Raw genomic sequence first — 22,555 nt, 5'->3', positions numbered from 1 at the left:
TAAAGATTAAGAGTCACAGGGGTGAGGATTTAGCTCAGTGGCACCACGCCTGTCTTGCAAGCGCAAGGTCCTGAGTTCAAGCCGGGGTTGGGGATTAAGAGTCACAATTGGGAAGCTGGCAGTGAAACTACTTGTCTAGAAGTTCCTGACAAGCCCAGAAAGTACTCTACATGCTGGGGAAGAGCCTAAAGTTTGTTGTGTGGCTGATGTCATAGATGTTGTTGCCGTCATACTTGTCACTGGTCAAAGCCTAACTTTGTGCAAAGTGGAATCAGCAGAGCAGGATTTGCTACCTTTGCCCTCCCTTGTTCATACCTAGAAAGTTACAACTTGTTTATTCTCTCAAAAGCTTTGCCTCATCAAAATGCATTCATTATGTGCATTTTATAATGCCCTCTCATCGATTTCATATTATTTTGTTATTAGTTTGTCAAAACTGTCATAGTTCTGAAACAGGAATAAAATGCTACTATGACAACAGTAGATGTTTCAGAGTTTGCTTATATTAGTTGTTTCTCAGTGACTGAGAAACAAGACTGATAAACACATTTACTCTTGATGTAGTCGAGGATATAAACTAAATAATGACACTCTGATCTTTTTTGTTTTTAAGCTAGGCACTGGTAAGTGGAATCAGAACAACTGGCCGTCCATCCTCAGGCACAGGAGTGAATCTAGATACACATTAATAACACATGGAGAAAAGTAAAACGGTCACCCAGCCCAGAGCTAACACTAAACATTCCTAGCAGACAGCACAGGAGTAAACATTAGTTATCTGATTAGGCAAGGATTTCTTAGAGTCAATACCAAAAGCTCGAGACTGGCAGGTAGAACTTTGTCAAAATTAAGTTTTATGCTTTTAAGGCACCATCAAGTTGATAAAATGATAACCCATGGATTGGGAGAAAATATTTGGAAACCACATGTCTGATTTTTAAAATTCTAGAATAAATTTTTAAAAACACTCATAACTCAATAATAAAATGACAATAATAATAATAATAATAATAATAATAATAATAAAATGACTCTATTCAAAAGTGGGCGAATGAGCTGAGCGCACATTTCTCAAAGGAAGACAGACAAATAACCAATAAGCATGGGAAAGGTGCTCAACATACTCAGCCATCAGGGAAATGCAAATTTTCTACAAATGCGTATTTCCCGGGAAGTGTTTTTATAATGAAAAATAACTAGTGTTGACAACAGTGTGGAAAAAATGGACCCCTGGTACAAACGGGTGCTGTCACTATGGAAACAACGTGTTGGTTCTTCATGTTCAACGTCCAATTAGCATGTGGCACAGCAACTCCAAGTCATGGGTAAGACATGTGCAACTGAAAACATGCTCACATGAGCAATGCACACACACATTCACACTGCACGTGCACAAATGTCCGCTCACAGATACAGTGCACCAAATGTAGAAGACACATACAACAGAATATCATTCCACAATCAGGAGGGGTGACACACGGACACACAGTATGACTCGGATGAACCTGGAACACACAATGCAAAGTCAAAGAAGCCATGCATGGGACCCATGTTGTGTGGTTCTGATCACACGGACCATGGGAATAGGAAGTCTAGACATCAACAGTGGACCGGTAGAACCAGGGCCAGGGTAGGACAACAGGGCAGAGGGGGGTGGCTGCTACTGGGTCAGGGAATCTTTGGAGACATGGAAATCTACAGTTAGACCATGTGATGGTGGCACAAAAGAAGAGAGAAAAGCATTATCACATCCACTTCTCACTGTAATGAGATGCTCAGTCTCAAACATCTGTCCATGCCAAAACAGTTGTGGGAGACACAGAAACTAGCAAGTAAGAGTTATTTTTATGTGCAACAATAATTGAGATTCGGGCCAGGGATTTAGCTCAGTGGTTCCGGTGCCTGCCTTGCAAGCGCAAGGTCCTGAGTTTGATCCCAGGTACCAAAAAAAAACAAAACAGTAATTCAGATTTAAGCAACCACTAACTCCTATTTAACTTGTAAATGTTCCTGAAGGAATGCAACTAAAAGCAATACAGAAAATTTAGAGTCCCCAAGATGATAATCACAAGAGCTTAGCGCCCCCAAGGTGAAAGAAAAAGTTCTTTTCTTGTCTTCTTCCTAAACTTTCATTTAAATAAGAAGAAGAAGGGGCCGGGGATTTAGCTCAGTGGTTCCGCCACCACCGCCTGCCTTGCAAGCGCAAGGACCCGAGTTCGATCCCCGGTACCAAAAAAAAAAAAGAAGAAGAAGAAGGTAGACGGGATGTGCACACCTATAATCCCACCACTCTGGGAGGCTGAGGCAGGAGGATCGTAAGTTCAAAACCAGCCTGCGCAACTCAGCAAGACTCTGTCTAAAAATAAAAAAATAAAAAAGGGCTGAGAATGCAGCTCAGTGAGAAGGTCCTGGATTCGATCTCCAGTAACCCCTCAAAAAGGTAGATTTCATTTGGTTTTCTGAACCATTTTTCAGAAGCAATGTACACCCATAGTCTATTGTTCCAAATTACTAGAAAATCAAATGAACGAAGGTTTACCTTTTCTAACGTACTGAAGGAAGGCCAGGACTGATAGCCATATTCAGATACAAATCGGGCTTTGGGGAAAACGGTCCAGTTCCAGCAGTCGCTGTTATAGTTATAAAAGTGCACATCGCCGTAATGGTTGCTGTTAGGGTGCTTGGCCACCCAGCCTTCTGCGATGGTTTCAGCCCCATTTGAAGGACTGGACGCCACAAAAGGACGACTCTTGTCTCCCTGAGGACAGAAATAAAGTGATGTTAAGGGTAATAATTTCATGCAACAAAGCACAGGTCCCAGAAATGCAAGCAGGCTCGCCCACACCCTTCTCAACGCCAAGCTGCTTCCCACCCACCCAGGGCCCTCACAGAGCGACTCCGACCTTTCAATCAAGCTTCCCTCCATTCTTCCCTCATAGGGCGGGTACAGGGGTGATAGAAAAAAACACCGTGGGTGTTCAGTTTTAAATTTATTACCGTAGGGCTGGGGATTTAGCTCAGTGGTTTCGCTGCCTGCTGCGCAAACGCAAGGACCTGAGTTCGATCCCTGGTACCAAAAAAAAATTTATTACCATAAAAACACATTGATGGGACAGTGTGTTCAAAAAGAACAATGGGATAAGTGTGTTCAAAGTGAGAGGGAGGCCCTTGCGTACTTTGAGGGGAATGGCCCTGTCTCTGACTGTTACACAGCTTTTACACTTGAACTTATTCACTGCACATTCTGATCAGCCCACAATCTGGTTCAGTCCTCGTCTTTGCCACCACTGATATCTGGGACTGGATGATGAGTTTGGGGTCACTCACCGTACCCAGCAGTCTCTGGCTGCCACCCCAAAACTGTCTATGACATTGCCAAGAGCTCCCTGGGGCCAATCACCTCTGCCCCGGACACCAGGTTAAGGACAGACACTGCGGGGCCCGAGGCACCTGAGTTTAAATCCCTCGTGACTCGGGGCTGATCTGCACCTCAGCATGTCCTCTGTGAAATGAGGACAAGGAAAGCACGCTGTGCCTGCTGGGACTGGAAGCGCTGAACAACTCCAACAAGGAAGGGCTGGCCACAGGTCCTGCTACCGGGATGCAGGGCAGTATCAGGCCCTGTGTGGCCGTGTGCCCCCTTCCCCATCTCTCAGAGTACAGCACCTGCCCACGTAGCCGTCCATGGAGAGGAATCCATGGACAGGATCCATGGAGAGGGAACGTGTGTGTGACAGAAGCTACCAAGCCGTGAGGGAGCTGTAAGGACATAGCTCAGTACCTGGTGCTCAGAGGAGGTCAGGATGACACAGTCATCTTGGCAAAGGAGCTCACTCCCTGTCTCTCAGAAATCTCCCCTTGGCAAGTGTCTGTCCTGTGTCCCTGAGTCCAGGGCATGCAAGAGGGAGAGGCCTCAAACCTCTGCCAGGCTCCTGCATCCAGTAATTGTGCCAGGCATAGTCATTCAGGGTCCTGGAGGGTCACCCCAGGACAGCCCGGTCACTGGCCCAAGAGTGGCCTGCGCCCAGCACAGCTGACCCAGGGCTGCTCGATGAGTGTGCGGAGCACAGCACAGGCTCCGGGCACCAGGAGGGCTGCGGGTGCCACGCCTTCATCGGTCACTCAAGCGTACTTCATGCCACCCACCAACTTCCACTCAAGAAGCCAGGGCGACTCACAGCATCTCCACCCACACTGTCCGGCCACCAGCAACACCAGCCTTTCCTCATGTAGGACCCCAAATGCACCAGTGCACCAGCGTTTGCCTGTGCTGGTCACCAGTACCCGAGCAGGAGCAGCCTCACCTTGCCCCTCACTGCATCACTCTGAACAGTGCCAGCTCTGCGAACACTGTTTCCATCACTGCATTTCCACTTCCAGGTTACTGGGCTTCACCATCTGTGCCCTCTGTGACCTTGAGCTTAATCTCCCTAGTCCCTGTGTCTTCATCTGTGAAACAGAGATTACACGGTATTCCCTCCATGCCAGGGTAATTCTAAAGTTAAATTATATAAAGCATCCAAATAATATATTTACAGTGGTATCTCAGTTCACAACTTCATTCATTCCACAATTCTGGAAAAGATGGCCACAAAGGAAAGGTGGCCGCAGCTGCATTTGTCACCCAATGCAGAGTTTGCAAACAAAAACAAAATCTTGCCAAACACTCCTGTTTGCAAACCAAATTGTTCACAAATAAATGCATTCATGAATCAAGGTGCCACTGTGTGTCTAATATTAATTAATACAATGACTGTAATTAATGTAGTAGTACCTGGCATATCACATGTTCCCAATAACTTGGAGTTCTCAGTTTTAATAGATTTCCTTGTCCAGAATCTCATACTCCCCTAATCCTTTGCTAGTAAAGGTATCTTCCAGAAAAACATAGGTCACATAAAGTCCCTCCTCTCCCCAAAAATGTGTGCCCTCTGGCCACTCTACTGGATGGGGCCCAGCCCCAAACATGGGTCAGGGTCCCTCTGTAACCTGCTCCCAAGCAGCCCTTCTGCCTGTGACTCTCCCCACACAAATCATGAGTCCTCATCCTGCTCCCCACACAAACCGACCCCGCTGGCACTTCTACCTATACCGAAAATACCTATGGGACCACACTGCCTCAACTTTCTGCTCCACCACTAAGACTTGGATGAATGTCCACCTTTCGCATGAAAGCCTTCTCAAACTCTTCCAATTAAAATTAGTGGTTCCTTCCGATAGTTCTCGGCATTCTGGAACCGGCTTTCCTACGGCACGTCTTTCACTCTGGTCATTTTTCTCCAGGCTTTCTCTGACAGCAGACTGAGCTCCACAAGAACAGGAGGACCCTTGCAACACGGGAACAAGGCTTCATGCCTGGCAACAGGGACTTGGTGGATTGAGTTAGTCAAATTTAAAATATTAGAGGACAGTAAGACGATAACTCAAGAATTCTTGAATCTTTAAAATATGGGGCCTTTGAAGTAAAACTGGAAATCAATTCATCTGCCTTGATCCATCAAGCTTGATCCGTTCCTCCATTCCTCCAGACTTCTGAACAATTTGGTAAAATGAGCCACTCAGTAGAATCACTAATAAATCCCTACCTGAAAACATCCATCCTTGACGGTGCATTAATGTGTGTTTCTGTTTATGAATTACTTTCAGGTGAGGCCTGATTTTCTGCCTCACATCTCACAGATGACTTCTTTCTAGGTAACAGTCTTGAGCATTTGTTTGGGCCAAGAAAACCATAAGAAGACCTGAGAAAATGGCCATAAAGGAAAGCCCCTCACAGGAACTGTGAGATGGATCCATTTACCAGGCTTTCCCTTAAATGCCTTTCACTTTGACAGAGACAACCACAGAGATGACTAGGAAGCCTTGAACACTGTCCATCTTCAAAGAAACTTGCAATCATCAATCAGGACTCACAGTTCACTTAAGATACACGGATCCTTGCAAGAAAGGGACGGTATTTCCATTTGAGATGTAGGACTGGCACATGGAAGCTTATTTTCTTTTTGTTACAGTCCTGGGGGATTGAACCCAGGGCCTTGCACATGCTAGGCAACTGCCCCACTACTGACGGAATGTGGATATTTTAAGTTCAAGAATGTAGCATTAAAATTATAGATTCAAGTGTGTCTGAAGATTTGTCAACTGAAACCAACAGGAATGATGATTCAATTAGCCTTCATGGAATGCTACTATGGGCTGGAGTCTGCATCCTGGGCCTGCTGTCCCGTGTCCACTTAACCCACCCAACAACCCTGAGGGCTCTGTCTCTCTTTCTAGATGAATTTTACAAATGGAAGAGTGGACATTAAGCACCTTGCCCAAGACTTACAGACAGTAAGTGGCTCAGCCAGAATTTTCAGTCATGAAACTTAATCACCATTCTATGAAATTAAAATCCGCATGTATTAAAATCAATTTCTGAACATCATCAGATATGGAAAACATAATACCAACACTATGAGTAAAAAGATTATATAATAATGGTCTACAACTATTAGTTAAAGCTGACACCATCCCATTTTGTGAACAGAAAGACTCTTGATGTCACGTGACACAGTGTATCAGATAAGCTGTACACTGGAACCTATGTTTGTCATGAATTCTCACTGCCATCTCTTCTTATAAATGGAATAATGCCATCAACTGGGCATATTTATGTGCTAATATCTTACTATTTTAAAAAATATATACCTTTTCAAATTGTTTCAGGATATACCCAAATATACCAAACATCTAATTAGACACAAAACTGTAATGACAGATTATTAAATCACACGTTAAACATTAAAGCCCCCCTCGTACTGGAAATCGAAGTCAGGACCTCACACTTGTGAGGCAGGTGCAGTGCCACTGAGCTAAATCCCCATCCCAAACATTAAAGTTTTAAAATTCTCTTGAAGGCATTACTTGAAAAATGCTGCTTCCCCTCCTCCACAAAAATAGCCAGTGCACATGAATGCATGGTTGTATAATGCGTCTATCAGACAGAGGGGTACAAGGGGAACCCACCGAGGAAGGGCCTTGGTAGGCCTGGTGGCCAGCTCTGCCCTCTCCCCTGGCCCCTCAGGTCACAGGCCACAGACACCATGTTCTCACCAGCATTCACAGCACAGGACTGTATAGGCAGCGTCTCAGTAAAACATTGAATCTCGAGACTCTAACATTCAGGGTCCTATGGACAGATCCCCAGGAGCTAGATGTGCATGGAGAGCTCCCCAGACAACGTTATCATCACAGACGTCCACAGGGTCCCTCCAGCTGCCTCAGTGGGACCAGGACACGACTGTGTCCAGCTGATCCTGCTGAGGGCAACACCATAAAGGTGCATAAATATACCCACCCATATCCAAACTTATCCATCTGAAAAACACATTCCCTAAGTTCTACTGCATTAAAAACCACTACTTACTTCCAAAACGACCTCCCTGATGTTGGCCACATACAGCGTCACATAGTCCTTGACATAGGTCTCCAGGTCGCTGGGAGGGACCTGGAACCAGTTCACGGCCAGTAGTCCCTCATTCTCATTATTGCCGCTCCACAGGATGACAGACGGATGGGGCTTCAGTCTCCTGACCTGGAATTCAGGAAGACACAAAAACCTCCACACTCAGAGCACAATTAGCCCCTGCATTTCAGAACACACACAAAAACACGCATCAGAGTTGGGCTAGTGGTGCCAGCGGTGGGACACCTCTTAAGAAGTCTCTGACATTCCTTTTATTTAGATTTACTATACACTGATATGATGGGTTCCTTTTCTCTGCTGTATAAAAATGGAAGAAAACATAATCCCGTTAAAAAGAGAAAGAACCCACCTGTCATTCTCAGAATTGCCAGGAAAAGGTTCCAAGCAGCATAGAAAGCAGGGATGGGTTCTGGGGAGGGAGCGTGGAGCAGATGGCACCCCAGGCTAGGGGATCCCAGTTTTTCCACAGTAACCGGGGAGGGGAGTGAAGACTACAAACATAGAGCAAAGCTACAGAGTCGATCACTACATACTGTGGACCCGTACTGGGCTATCACACTGAATCCAATAAACACATAAAATCATTTCATATTTTATTTAAGAAAAAATCTAATATGAAAATGGACCTAACCCAGTCAGTGGGACGAGCGCTCTGGAGAGAGGACGTGGCTGTCCCTGCTAACCCACATGATGCAAACTCGGTCCAAGCACAGCGTCCCTGTTTCCACGAGTCCCACTGTCCCGGGGGAAATCAGTGCCCCATCAGATGCCATCAGCACCCACCCCTGTCCCAGGACTCACAAAGGGACCGAGTCCCCACAGTGTCCCCTGCATGTGTGGCCACCGTGATGAGGGTGCAGCTCGGGACAGCGAGCTCAGCTCACACTGTCAGCCCCGAGGGCACAGAGCAGCGTGGAAAGATTGCGAGTGAAGTGAAAAGTGTTTTCACCACTTAAGGAGACAGTGATGCTAACTACGCTGGCATGATCACTGCACACTGCACACCTGTGCCAGGTTATCACACCAGTCATCATAAATCTGTACAACAAAATAGTAATAGCATCTCTAGATAAAAATACAAAAGTGAAGCAGAAGAACTAGAAAAGCTTTTAGAAAGCGAGTGAGTTCATGAGGATCCCTACAAGGGAGACAGGTAGTCGGGAGGCCGGGCCCTGAAACAGCTCCGGGGTCCTTGGAGGTTGGAAGCCACTGGCTGTGCCCAACAGGGACAGGAGCCCAGGGACTGCTCTGGAAGCCCCGCCAGGCTGGACATGATCAGAGAGCACCACACCCCATCTGCTGAGACCCAGACATGTGCCTGTCAGGAGGGCAGTTATGGGTGACAATGACCAGCGGAGTCAATGGGCAGGGCAGGAGCGCTCCTCCGAGCCACACGGGTGCTGTAATTTCATTGCTATTTACAGCCGCTCTGTCACCAGAGTCGATGGTCAAAGCACACAGCTGAGGAGCTCAGAAACATGCAACAGGGCACTAGGGGTGCATTAAAGAGTGGTTTCCATGGAGGTCACAGCAAACTCAAAAGCTTCTGCACAGCAAAGGAAATGACCAGCAGAGCAAAGAGACACCGAAGGAACAGGGAAATTACCAGCAATTCTTCAGACAGAGGATTCATATCTAGAATAGAGAAAGAACTCAAAAAACTAGACCCCTCCCACAAAATAAGAGACCCAATCAAAAAAATGGGCAAGTTGGGCTGGGGATTTAGCTCAGTGGTTCCGGCGCCTGCCTTGCAAGTGCAAGGTCCTGAGTTTGATCCCTGATACCAAAATAAAAACAAAAAAATGGGCAAGTGAAATGAACAGACACTTCACAGAAGTACAAGTGGCCCGTAAAACATGAAAGAATGTCCAACATCTCTGGCCATTAGAGAAATGCAAATTAAAACAACACTGAGATTCTATCTTACCCCAGAAAGCTCGGTCATCATCAAGAAATCAAATAATAACAAGTGCTGGTGAGGATGAGGGGAGAAAGGACCTCTTCCACACTGTTGATAGGAATGGAAACTGGTACAACCACTATGGAAGTCAGTGTGGCGATTCCTCGAAAAACTAAAAATGGAAATTCCATTTGACCCAGGTATTCCCCTTCTAGAAATCTTCCCAAAGATTTAAAAGCATCATACCACAGTGATATATGTGCACTCATGTTTATAGAAGCAGAATTCGCAATAGCTAAACCTTGAAAGTGTTCCATATGTCCATCAACAGATGAACAGATAAAGAAAATGTGGTATTTACATACAATGGAGCACTACTCTGCCATAAAGAAAGATAAACTTGAGTCATTTGTAAAAAATGGATGCACCTTGAGACCATAATATGAAGTGAAATAAATCAAGACATACAAGCTTAAAAATTGCATAGTTTCTCTTACATAAAAACCAAAACTACAAATAAAGTGCAAAATAAAAGATGGATAATAGGAAACAAGGAGATAGATCTTTTGCCAAATGGCCGAGGATCAAGAGATGGAGGAAAGGGAGGGAGGGCAGAAGGGGGTAAAACACTGAGTGAAGATGTGTTATATCCATGCACCCACTCCACATGAGGAATGGAATCATTATGTACTGCAAACATATTCCAATAGAAATAAAAAGCCAGTATGTGTGCTGCTGAAGAAAGCATTAGAAATTAAAATCTAATAAAAAAGAAGAAATAAAGACATGTTTGGTGTTTTTAAAAACTGAAGTCTTGCATTTTCTAAGCAGCCCTGTAAACAGTCCGGCACTTCCCCTTCGCTGCCTCTGTCGTGTCCAGGAGAGTGACACCCCATCTGCTGGCAGCGCACTAGGGATGCTCAGCACCCACAGATGCATACTCTGAGGAGGCGAAGAGCCCCAGGGATCTTGTGCCACACGCACGATGTGAGTAGACCACACCAGGCTCAGCTGCAACACAAACCACAGCTTCTCCCTCCCTTCAATAGCACACAAAAGAACCGGGGGAGGCCCGCCATCAAAACTTGTGTAGCTGTGACTAATGTAAGCTGTCCACCATCCGTCCATCTGCCTGTCCACTCAATGGTGAAGCCAGCCAGGGACAGGCACAGAGGGCAGGCGCAGGGCCTCGGGGAGACATAGTCATCCAGGTGACAGAACTTGACTCAGCCCCACCAAGAGTGCCACATGTCACAGAGGACAGGCGAAGGACCTGGTCTAGACCTGCAGAAAGGGCTCCCCAGAGAGAGCTGCATTCAGGCCAATGAGTGGTCCAGGCCCAGGGCAAGAGGGAGAAGGAACAGAAGAGCCAGAGATGTGACGTGGGCAGGAACTGCATCCCACCCAGAAAGGCGCTGCAGGGGATGGTTTGGAGTACTTAGCTGACATCTGACAACACTTGAAACCACAGAGAGTACCACAATCGGGCTCTGGAGCCAGCCGGAGCTGCCAAAATAAGGGCATTCAGCACTTGGCTCACAAACCTGTCTGTGCCCAAAAGCACCCACCAGTGATACTGGTGTAATAAGCAGCATGACCTTAACAAAGGTGTTCCAAACCTTGGATCAGCCAGCTCTCTAGGAAGCCCCTCCCGCTTCGCACTCTTATTTTGTGCAGTGCTGGAGATCAAACCTAGGGCTGTGAGCATGCTAGGCCAGGGCTCTAACTCTGAGCTGCACCCCAGCCCAGAGGAATTTGTTTTTCAGTAGGAGGGTGGGCCCAGGGGCCCTCTCTCCCACTAAGTCACACCCCCAGCCTAAAGCTAAGGTGGTTTTTTTGCCGAGATGCTGTCTCGTTACATGGCACAGGCTGGCCTTCAGCTCCTAGACTCAACCCCTAGTAGCTGTGCCCACCAGAAAGGCCGTGGGACCCGGCAGGTGCCTTTGTCTTAACAGGAAAGACATCTCAACATGAAGATACTTGCTCCTGGGCTGACCAGTCTCTGGGACTTCCGTAGACAGAGACAGCAGATGGCCAGGCCTTGCATTTATGTGCGTATACACAGGAAGTATGTACACACTGAACGCAAAAGGAATCCTGGGTTGACAATCACTTTCAGTTTCTGTCCCAAGCAATCCAAAGACGGCACTGTCACCCACCGAGGAGGGACTGCTGCGGGGGCGAGGGTGGGGGTGAGGAGCCTGGCCCAGGGTAGGGAGCCAGGTGCAGGGACAGGAGCTCAGCAGAGAACCAAGGATGGGGCTCAGGTCAGGGATGTTGGCAAGCACACAATCTTAAAATCACCGTGTGATTTTGCTTGGCATTGGGTATGGAACAAGTAGAAAAAGGAAGACACTTCCCAAGAGGGAAAATGAAATGTGCACATCTCCTCTCTTCTCAGAGCAGCAACCACGTACCTGGTAAGCAACTTCCGCCCGCACAGAATCCAGGAAGCCCTGGTCGGCTGGGTACATGGCACTGGCAAACATGAAGTCCTGCCACACCTGGAAAGAAACACAGGGCCGCAGAGTGCTCGGTGAGTCTCTCAGGAGATGCTGTCCCCACACCCAGGAAGCAGCTCAGAGGAGAAGGGCCCAGGCTGCAGACCTCACACTGCCCCAGGGCCACGCAGGTGGGCAAAAACACAAGAGAAATCAAAAAGGAAATCATGAGTGTACTGGGGAAAGGAAATGAAGCTTCCCCAGACCCTCCTCATTCCTAATTCTTTCTAACTTTCAAACTTTCACCAGCCATTTGGTTTTGGAAGATGCACCCAAGTGATAAAAATCAATGCATTATTTTATTTATTCTTTTTTTTTTTTTTTTTTTGCAACAAGGTCTTACTAAGTCACTAAGTTGCCCAGGCTGGCCTCAAACTTGGGGTCCCTCCTGCCTCTGCCTCCCAAGTAGCTGGGATTCCAGGTGTGTGCACCACACATCGTGACACTTGGTTCACAGAGGACCTGATTTTCTGCTTTAGTCCAGTTTAGGAATGAAGCCACGAAGTCCCTCCTCAGAGGCTGCACTTGGGGTTAAAATCACAGCCCAAGCAGCCGCTTCCCCAGCACCTTCTCCATCAAGGGTGAAGGCCGGGTAGGAGTGAGGTTCCTAACGTGCTATGCCATCCCCCTCATCTGTAAATGTGGACAGAGGTGGGTGGGCGTGAAGATAATAAAATAATAAAGTAAGGGCACAGCAGCCAGGGCAAGGCCGCACAGACCCTCACATTGGTCAGCAGGACCATGACTATTACTAAGCCCTGCGACAACAGCACTGTGCGTGGCCCCTATGATGTCAGAATGGGAGCCACAGGCCACTGCCCTCCATATCCGTAGACTCTGCATCCTTCAATGCAACCAACTGTAGATAAAAATATTTAAAAGAAAAAATCAAATCACATCATCCTGAGCACGTACACTTTTCACATTACCTTTCCCTACACAATACAATGATCGACACAACACTCCCGTCACGGGAGTCTGTATGAAGTGCTGGGACGGTGACAGGGGTGAGATGCAGCCTCTCCACCACCCCACACGAAGGGCTGCAGTGTCCGAGGGGTCCTGGGACCCAGGGAAGACACGGAGGACCGAAGTCCCCTCTGCTCAGCCCTCACCTGCTCAGGACACAGGGACAGCAGGTCGGGGGCAGTGCTGAGCATGCCTCTCCTCTACCCCACTTTAGCAGACTCCCTCTCTGGAGGATCAAAGCTCCTTAGAGCTGCACTGTTTTAGTATTTTATTTTCTCCTATTATGCATACCCACGGATCACAAAGGAAGTGTAGGTAGAGAGATACTTAGATAGAACCCACATGCATAACAGGTCTCGACCTGGAATAAGCAGACAACTCCGATACCCACTACCAGCAGTGGCTCTGGGTTTACCATGAGTCACATGGACAAGATGGGGGTCACCATGGGTCACCACCGCCGGCGCCCCCGAGACACCAGAGGCCCCACCCGGGACTCACCATGACCCCCAGCTCGTCGCAGAGCTCGTAGAAGGCATCCTGCTCATAGATGCCACCTCCCCACACTCGCACTGCGTTCATGTTTGCGTCCACAGCCGACTGCAGAAGGAGCCGCAGCCTGAGGAGAACGCGGCAAAACAAGGCCCATTTGGACATTTCGGGACATTAAGGGAAACTTCTAAAACATTTCCAATCTGTTGGAAAAGCACACTTGGAAAACCATGATTTGTATATAATGCTAATGAAAAGAAGGGAGGTAAAACAATTCACACATCAATTGTATCACATAAAGGAAACTGAAAAATTATCAGTGACACCATTTTTCTAAGTTTTTAGCAATGCTACACTGCTTTTAAAACTATTTTTTATATTTTTTCCTAGGGAGTAAACCATTTTTATTCCTGAGTAAACCTCAGGAGGCATGTTCATTTTACAGAACCACCTCAAGCAGTAAGACAAAATCCAAGCCTATTTTTTAATTTTCTGAGACAGGGTCTCACAAACCTCTAACACGCAATCCCCTTGCCTCAGCCTCCCAGAGTGAGGAGATTATAAGCATGCACCACCATGCCCAGCTGAGAATTTCATTTTCTTATGAAATCTAAAATAATATATACTTTTTTTTAATATATACATTTTAAAAAAGGAAATTTCTACAGGTTGGTTTTAGCCAAATTAGGATTTAGTTATTAACCACATTTGCATTCTAAACACCAAATAATATACAATGCACATGTACATTTTTGTAAATAAGTTAAACTATTACTGATCTTAATAAGGTAAAATGTGTTTATTTTCACTTCACATAGTTTAGTTTCACTGTCACAAATACGATAATTTATATATCCAATTAGAAAATGTTTTCATCGAAAGATCTATTCTCAAGACCTCAGAAAAATACTTTAGTTTTTTTCTAGATCCACAATGTTTTATGACTTACTTTGGTTTTATTTTTTAAAATGTTTTGTTGTATATATTTAAGGTATAGAATGTGATCTCATGGTGGACATGTAGTTAATTACAAGGTAACCACAGGAAGCAAATTAACGGGTCCACCATTTTGCACAGTTAGCCACCTTTTCTGGTTTGTTTCCGAGTCAAGGGCAGCTAAAGCCCCTCACCTCTCAGGAAGCCCGCGGACAGCACCACGCAATGCCTGGCGTGGCCAAGCTTGCCCCAGCTCCACCCCGCATGTCCCCTCCTCACCTCTGCCTGCTCCCACCCCGAGACTTTTTAAATTCTTTCATAAAAGACAAGTCTTACACAAAAAGACAAACACGAGCTTCTAACTCTCAAATCCATGCTCCAAACTGTACCAACTCCCCATGATGAATTTGTAATCATTATGTGTTGCAAACATATCTAATAAAAATTAAATTTTTTAAATATATTCAAGGCATTCTGGGGAAACTGTTGAATGTAATCTTTTCTCTTCTAGGACTCACAATCCACAATGTCACTTCGTCATTGTCTTGTTTATCCAGAGTAAATATGTAATAGTTTTCTAAACACAGGACAGCTTCGGGGGTCTCAAGCAGCCGGAAGAACGGAATTTCAGGCTGCGAAGTCCTGTGCACCCTGAAGTTGACGTCATCCTAGAATCCATCCCATGCTGCCTCTCAGTTCTTTCTCCCAGGACTAAAGCAAGCAAAAAGAAGTTCGCTTCAACTCGGTGGGGCTTTCATAAAAGGGGAACAAGAAAGGAAGGCTGGTGTCTTACACGTCCGGGGTTACCCTCTCCTGGAACGCATCTGCCGGGATCCAGTTGGAGCCCTTCAGGAAGACTGGGAAGCCGTTGATTCTGAAGTAGAAGCTCAGCCCCGGAGACCCCTTGATGGGCTCTTCTACAAGCTCCACCGTCCGGAAATAAACCTGTCGCAAAAAGAATCAAACATCATCAAGGACATCAGTAGCCAGGGATGTAGCTCAGTGGCACCGTGCCTGCCTTGCAAGTGCAAGGTCCTGAGTTCGATACCCAGTACCAAAAAAAAAAGATTAATTAATAAAATAATTATCTCATACTAACTTGATATTATTTTTTTAAAAAGAGTATCAGCAAACTCATTGTAAAAAAGGAAGTCTGCTTTTTAAATACTTAATCGGTGGAGTTTAATATTCATGTTCTTATTTACTACAAAGTAATTCACGTGGAAATGCAAATTTCAGAAAATATATAGTTTATTACTCTCTTTCAAAAGAAAAATATACAAACAATTAAGAGTAAAATATATTGTTATCTTCCCTGTGAAAGAGGCATCAGTAATTATGGGAGAAAAAGAAGCAGACATGAAGGTAACGTTTCAAAATCGAAAATGGATTCTTTTTCACAAAAATAGAAAACGCCATCAGTTAAACTAATGCATCGTCCACTGAAAAACACATTCTCATTCCAGCGTTATTAAAATGTGCACCTTAGCGTCAAAGAAACATGCAGGCTTCATAACTAGCAATGTGCCAATCTTCCCGGCACATAGCTCTACAGTCACCCTGTCCCAGGGACACTGAACCCCAAGACTCACATGAACCCCGCGGCCCGAGCCTGGATCGCCGACTGCAGGCGCCTGCCATGCGCGAAGCGGACAAGGTAAGATGGCACACGGGCCACGCCGCCCAGACACGCTGAGCCGAGTGTTCCCACAGGCGGCACAGCAGCAGGGCCCGAGAAGCCCGCCTGGCTTTGGCACGGGCTGTGTCGTCCTCAGCCTCGGCCCGGACCAGGGCCAGCACAGGACAGGAGCCAAGTCGCACTCCGCCTCCTGAGAACTCCGTGCCGTTCCGCATAAGGGAGGCAGCACGCCCTCCCTTTCTCACAGCCTCTGTCGGGGTGAGGGGACCCGACTAAAGGTGCCGCCCTTAAGGTCACGAGGAGACAGGGCTGGGGGCGGGGCCAGACCCGGAGTCACCACACCCGCTTGAGGACAAAGCAGGCTCCTGGCGTCCAGAGCTGTGACGTCCACACTGTGGTTCTCTAAGTGTGGCCCTGGGGGCCCAGGGGTCCTGGACCTCCGAACTTGCCCCTCCCCTCTCCTCTCTTGTCTCTCTCATCAGTGCAGTTTTCCAGAGAATACGGATGTGTGAATCATCGTCAGCCCCTAACTGCTTGTGCTCTGTTTGAGGTGGAGGTTTGGGGTGTAAAATGATGTTTTGTCCACTGAAAGATAAGTGGATAATGAAAATGTGGTATTTACACACAGTGGAGCACTACTCTGCCATAAAGAAGGATAAACTTGAGTCATGTGTAGGAAATGGATGCACCTTGCGACCACAACGTTAAGTGAAATGAATCAGACACACGAGCTTAAACACCACCTTGTTTCTCTTATATGAGAAACCCAAAGGATAAATACAGGGCAAAATAAAAGACAGATAATAGGAAACGGGGATATGGAGCCTTCTCAGATGGGAAAGGGACCGGGAGAGGGAGGGAGGGGAGAGAGGGGGACGAAGAAAGGAATGAAGGTGTGTTCTGCACATGTACCAATGCCACACGAGGAGTGCAGACTTCATGTACTGCAAACACAGACTAATAAAAATAAATAAAATTTTTAAAAAAGAAAAGGTGCTCTGCAAGAGATGAACTCAGCTCTTCTCAGTACTTACACTCTGCTCTCTGAGCTGCCAATCTCCGTGACCTCACACTTGTTCAACAGATCCTTACTTCGCGCCTCAGTTTCCCCTGCACCGCACACAGGCGCATGGGAAGACTGGGTGCTGGTACTTTAGTCACAGAAAGACCTTTACTTAAAACTCAATTTTAACTAAAACTCATTTTAGAGTTTAATATTTTATCTCATTCAAAAAGAAATCTTATTTATAATACACTTTTTCTAATTTAAAGATGAATTGTTAAAGTGGGATAAAGTTGGGTGTTTTGGTGCACGCCTGTAATCCCAGCACTCAGGAGGCTGAGGCAGGAGGATCACTGAGTTTGAGGTCAGCCTGAACTACAGAGTGAGACCCTGAGTCAAAAAACAAAACAACAACAACAACAAAATGCAATTACAAGACAAATTCTCAATCTACAATTGTTATTGATCACATCTAAAATGCTGAAAAAAATGAAACATGTAATAGAATCTTTTGACTCATGGAAGGAAAGAATCTATTTGAAAGAAACCAGGTAAAATTACAATTAAGAAATAGAATGTTGGTTTCGCTGCCTGCTGCGCAAGTGCAAGGACCCAAGTTCGATCCCCATTACCAAAAAAAAAAAAAGAAAGAAAGAAATAGAATGATGATGAACGCTATCTTTCCTTCAGCCTTATAGATGTTAATAGTTCACAGGCACGGTAATACAGGCCAGAATCCCAGCATTCTGGGAGGCTGAGGCAGGAGGATTCCAAGTTCAAGTCCAGCATGGCCAATTTAGTGACTTAGCAAGACCCTGTCTCAAAATAAAAAAGGACTGGAGATACAGCTCTGTGTGAAGGCCTTAGGTTCAATTCCCAGTGCCATACCAAATGAAAAAAAAAAAAAATTACCCTACTGTATCTTCCACAGGCCACAGTGGACAGGTGGTATCATTCTGAGACAAACAGTGCACACAACAAGAAAGAGGAAATCAAGTATTTTAAACTTGACACAAGAAGCTCTTGAAAAACCAAACATTATTTATTACATTTTTCAAACCAGCAAAACAACAGGCACGGACCCCTGTCCCCCGACAGTGAATGGATAAAGTGCCAGCTGCCTGCGCAGGCTGGGCAGGACACGGGAGCTGGGAACCTATGTGTAGACGGAGCGCAGCCTTGCCTTCAGGGTCTCTGCCTGCAGTGTGGACCCGTGTCTGTCTCCTCCGCCTCACACACAACCCCATGCCTTGCTGCTGGCTGGCACTGCTCCGCTGCTGGCGCAGTAAGTCACTGACGAACTTCTTCTGGGTGACGCTTTTTCCCCAAACCTGAGAAGAGTTGGGCACCCACAGACTGAGCACCTGAGACTCCAGGCTCCCCTGAGAACAGCCCAGCGGGAAGCCCAGGCCCTGCAGGAACCAGGGGAGCTGCAACTGAGCCTGGGATGCACAGCAGCAAGAGGACAACGGCACCACATCCAAGCTCAGTGGCATCCAAGCTCTGTGACCGCAGGGGCTGGCCAGGAAGGACACGGGGCACCTGCAGGGCCGCGTCCAGGAGAAGCAGCCCCCACTGTCCAGCAGAAAGCTGAGGCAGGCGTGCTGCTCGGGGACTCCTTTCCCTCAAGAGGAGACTGTGGGCAGACTCCAGGTATTCGGAACAGATCTATGCAGGTGTTTTCTCAGAAGGGAATGAAGCAAGCCCTTCACCCCCAGAGAACATGGCAGCATCTGGTATCCCGTGAGGAGACTCAAGCCATCAAGTGAAACTCAGAGACAGATCCACGCCCAGAGCTAGTGAGCACCAGGCACTTGAGGACCTTTCAGATGAACAGGCGAGGCCAGACACTGAAGGGTGAAGGGCTTCCACATCCAGAGGATTCGTAACTCACAGGAGGCGGGCCTTTCTCAAAGAACCAGTGCATTACCCTGCAGGATCCCACAGGGAGAAGGGGTCCATTAAAAGTGCAAGCGAGGGGCTGGGGATTTAGCCCAGTCATTCAGACACCTGCCTTGCAAGTGAAAGATCCCGAGTTCCATCCCCTGTATCAAAAAAAAAAAGTGCAAGAGAGACCCACATATTCAAGGTCGTGGAGCAGAAGCTCACAGACCGGCTGCAGAGCACACAGCGCTCACACGTAAGAAGCCACCACCTGCGGAGGCCATGGCAACCAAAGATCACCCTGAAAGGACAGTGCCATGCTTCCCTCCTCCAGCCACGGAGCTGTGTGAGTCAAATCTTCTGAAGTTTCCATCAGAACAGCACTTTGCAAATTGGGTCGAGATGGAGATGAGGATCTACTCATTTTTAAAACACCGAAAGGACTTGCAAATGTGTAAAACAGTGTCATTATCCACACTGAATTTTCTGTTTTGTATTTTTATTTTTCATAAAACAATTCAAACCTACTAACATAATGAGCTTAGTATGGCAAGTTTAAATGGATACACAAACATTTAATTCGCAGTCTAAATATTTACTGAGGCAAACACTAGTAACTTATAGCCCACAGAGCATTTCCTGGGGCTCAGTACTTTTTGTGTTAAGTACTTCTGAGTCCAAAAAAAATTGGGGCATCAGTAATGTAAGAAAAAGAATAAATTTGTCTCTCACTCTCTATTAAGGCTGTAAACAGCACTAACCTTAAACACAACACATTTAACATGTTTTTCTCATCTTTGCAACTTTCTTGTGAGAAGATATCTCTCCCTGTCTCCCAGGTCCCGAAGTGGAACTGTACAACCAGGGTCCAAGCCAAGCCTATGCCAGCAGCCAGCACCCCTCCACGGGGCAGCAGTGACCAGCAGCCCCCGCCCTCCTGGGCAGGGGTCTAACCTGTCCCTCAGGGGTCTTGACAGGTCATGCACAGGAAAAGCCTTCTATGACAGGTATTTCACTTCCGACAAAATATGGGCTCTGACAGGGTTTTTTGGAAATCACCCAGGAGTGATAAATTTGCATCCACATTGGAGGTAATTATCATCTTCCGATGAGATTTTAAACAGCCCTACAAAACAAATTATCATCTAGAGGCAGGCAAAAAGTATAAACACCAAGAACCTAAAAAATGTGAAAATCAAGCAGTTTGAACTTAAAATTTTTTAACTTCCAATTTTCTTATTACAGGTGCTATTTGCTCCTCCTCAGATCCATGCTTTATTGGCTTCATAAAGATTTCATTTTTAAAATAAGAGGATTGCTTTCAGAGCCCCCATGGAAAGGTCCTCAGGGCTGCGAGACCGATCAGCAAATCCCGCACTCCTCCAGTTTCTCTCTCTGGGGACCACACAGATTCCACTGCAGTGAATCATCATTCACAGACTGCGCTGCTCAGCTGCTGGTAATCAGACACCTCAGAAGCTGCCGGAATCACTAGATTTTCAAAACAGGAATTCTCTTCTCAACCATAGACTACTTATTTCTAAACAGAGGCAAACATTATCCCTTCTAAAACCATTTCACACCTACTGCCACACACTTTTAGAGACAGGCAAACACCAAATTTCTCTCTTTGCTCTGAAAGTGCTTGAACGTGCAGAATCACAAGAAAACAGGCGCAGGGCCTCCACCACAAGTGCTCAGTAAACAGGCCCGGGTGAGACCGCCTAGCAGATCAGCATGCACGTGATTATCTGAAATCTTTGAACCAGATGTGTATCTAGTGCGTGAGATGTGATCAAAAAATATAGCAAACGCAGCCTGCCTCACAAGTGCAAGGTCCTGCGTTTGATACGTACCAAAAAAAACCCACATTCATCCCAGGATTCTTGCTACTTTCTTTTTTTTTTTTTTTTGGTACCAGGGATCGAACTTGGGACCTTGCGCTTGCGAGGCAGGCGCCAGAACCACTGAGTTAAATCCCCGGCCCGAAGAAGGTTCACTTTTTTTTTTCATGCCAGGGATCGAACTCGGGACCTTACGCTTGCCAGGCAGGCGTCTTGCTACTTTCTGATGCAGTTCTGGAAGTCCTCTTTCATGAGTCTTTAGTTGCATTTTTGTTGTTGTCTCAACTTCCTGAATCAATTCAAAACATTTACTTCTCATGGTCATTTTGAGTCTACTGTCAGGGCAGATGAGAGGGACATAAAATCCCAGGAGACAACACAGATGACTAACGCTGCAAAATCATCACATGCTCATGTGTGGCTGAGGACTGTAAGATCATCACCTGCTTACCCTGTTCCATGTACTTGAGAAAGTGTGCCCTATTGTATCCTCATGAAAGTCTTACTCATGTTTGCTGTATGCTGCCCTTGTCTCCCTCCCAGAAACAAAGGCTAAGTCCCCAAATGGCCCGGCCCACACCAACCAATGTAAGGGTTTGCCCCTCTAGGTAGGGACATGTCCCATACACTGGGCATCCCGAGTGGATGCCCCCAGTCTTGTGGCAGCACTCTGCTGTTAAGACAGCTTCTCTCCTGCTTTCTCTGCATTGGCCACACTTCAGATAAACTTTTGCTTTGCACTGTATCAGTCTGGACTCCCCTACTTTCCGCTAAGAGCTCCACTCCTTCATTCTTCACCAGAGTGAGAGCAAGGACCTGAAGAGAGGCAGAGGGTCATTATGGGGGACCCCAAGGCCCCTTCCTCACAGATCCCCTGCCAGTTGCAACACTACCATGCACTGTACCACTGAGCTACATCCCACCCCTTTTTATGTCCTATGTGGAGAGCAGGTTTTGCTAGATTGCCCAAGCTATCCTCAAGTTTGTGATCCTCCCGCCTCAGGCTCCTAAGTGCCGCATTACAAGCACACACCACACACTGGGCTTCAAAGCAGATGTTTTAAGATTTGGTATTTCACGATCCACTGTTCAAGACAGATTCAGACTATTTTCAATATGTTCATATCTGATTAACCACATCTAAAACTACACCAGGGAAAAAGAGAGTAACGCCCCAGTGGGTGCTGACCACACACAAAGCAATTTGGACCTCGGCAGGAACGCTGCTCAGGTGCTCTGAGGTATCTTCTGTGGGTCCGGAAAAACTGGTTACTTCTCGGCTCCAGCTCATCATCTCTAGAGGGAGCCACGTGACCAGCGGGGCCACTGATCTGCTCAAAGCTGCTACAGTGTAGCTCACGAGATCTCAAGCTCAGGCCCACCTCTAGGAAGCATACCATGGACACGTTTTACTTTCTTTCTTTAGCTTTAAAACAACAATTTTAAAGGACTAAATGTCAATTATAAAGATGCTACTAAAATTAGCAGACTCGGGCCAGGGATTTAGCTCAGTGGTTTCGCCCCCTGCTGCACAAGCGCAAGGACCTGAGTTCAATCACCAGTACCAAAAAAAAAAATCAGCAGACTCTTCCATATACAAACAAAAGCTTGCGCTGAACCAAGCACTATTTTACATGTGATGTCTTACGTATCCCACTGTCCCCATCTTAAATTTTAAACACAAATGTAACTCCAAGCCATCACAGAGACTGACAGAGTTGAAGTAACACACACTGAGAGTTTCTTCCTGTTTGTAATTACTCTGATACTGTTGTTTATCACTAACTACTTCAGGTATAAAAATACATAATAAAGCAAGAACTGGAGACACCAACTATGATCAAAGCTGAAACAAATTGTTACCAACTCACTCTCAAATGACTGCATGAGAGAAGTCTTCATGGACCTGGGGCAGCTGC

General features: G+C 46.4%; 1 protein-coding gene across 2 annotated transcripts in view; it reads right to left on the bottom strand.

Annotated features, from left to right (window-relative positions):
- The window catches only part of Manba (mannosidase beta), an 83,590-nt gene that overhangs the window by 30,405 nt on the left and 30,630 nt on the right, over window positions 1–22,555 (bottom strand). For both annotated transcript variants that reach the window (XM_087198730.1, XM_004866302.3), the window contains exons 8-12: window positions 15,060–15,211; window positions 13,340–13,457; window positions 11,786–11,872; window positions 7,409–7,576; window positions 2,540–2,758 (exon numbers count right to left, since the gene is read on the bottom strand). In XM_087198730.1, the coding sequence (XP_087054856.1) occupies window positions 2,540–2,758; window positions 7,409–7,576; window positions 11,786–11,872; window positions 13,340–13,457; window positions 15,060–15,211 (744 nt within the window). The remainder of the gene's footprint in view (window positions 1–2,539; window positions 2,759–7,408; window positions 7,577–11,785; window positions 11,873–13,339; window positions 13,458–15,059; window positions 15,212–22,555) is intronic.

Source organism: Heterocephalus glaber, unplaced genomic scaffold (genome assembly GCF_053883595.1).
Source record: "Heterocephalus glaber isolate CG9 unplaced genomic scaffold, H.glaber_assembly_v1.0 deba00001688, whole genome shotgun sequence".
Lineage (NCBI taxonomy): Eukaryota > Metazoa > Chordata > Mammalia > Rodentia > Bathyergidae > Heterocephalus > Heterocephalus glaber.
Note: the sequence above shows the minus strand (reverse complement) of the source record. Positions and strands in the feature narration are given on the sequence as shown.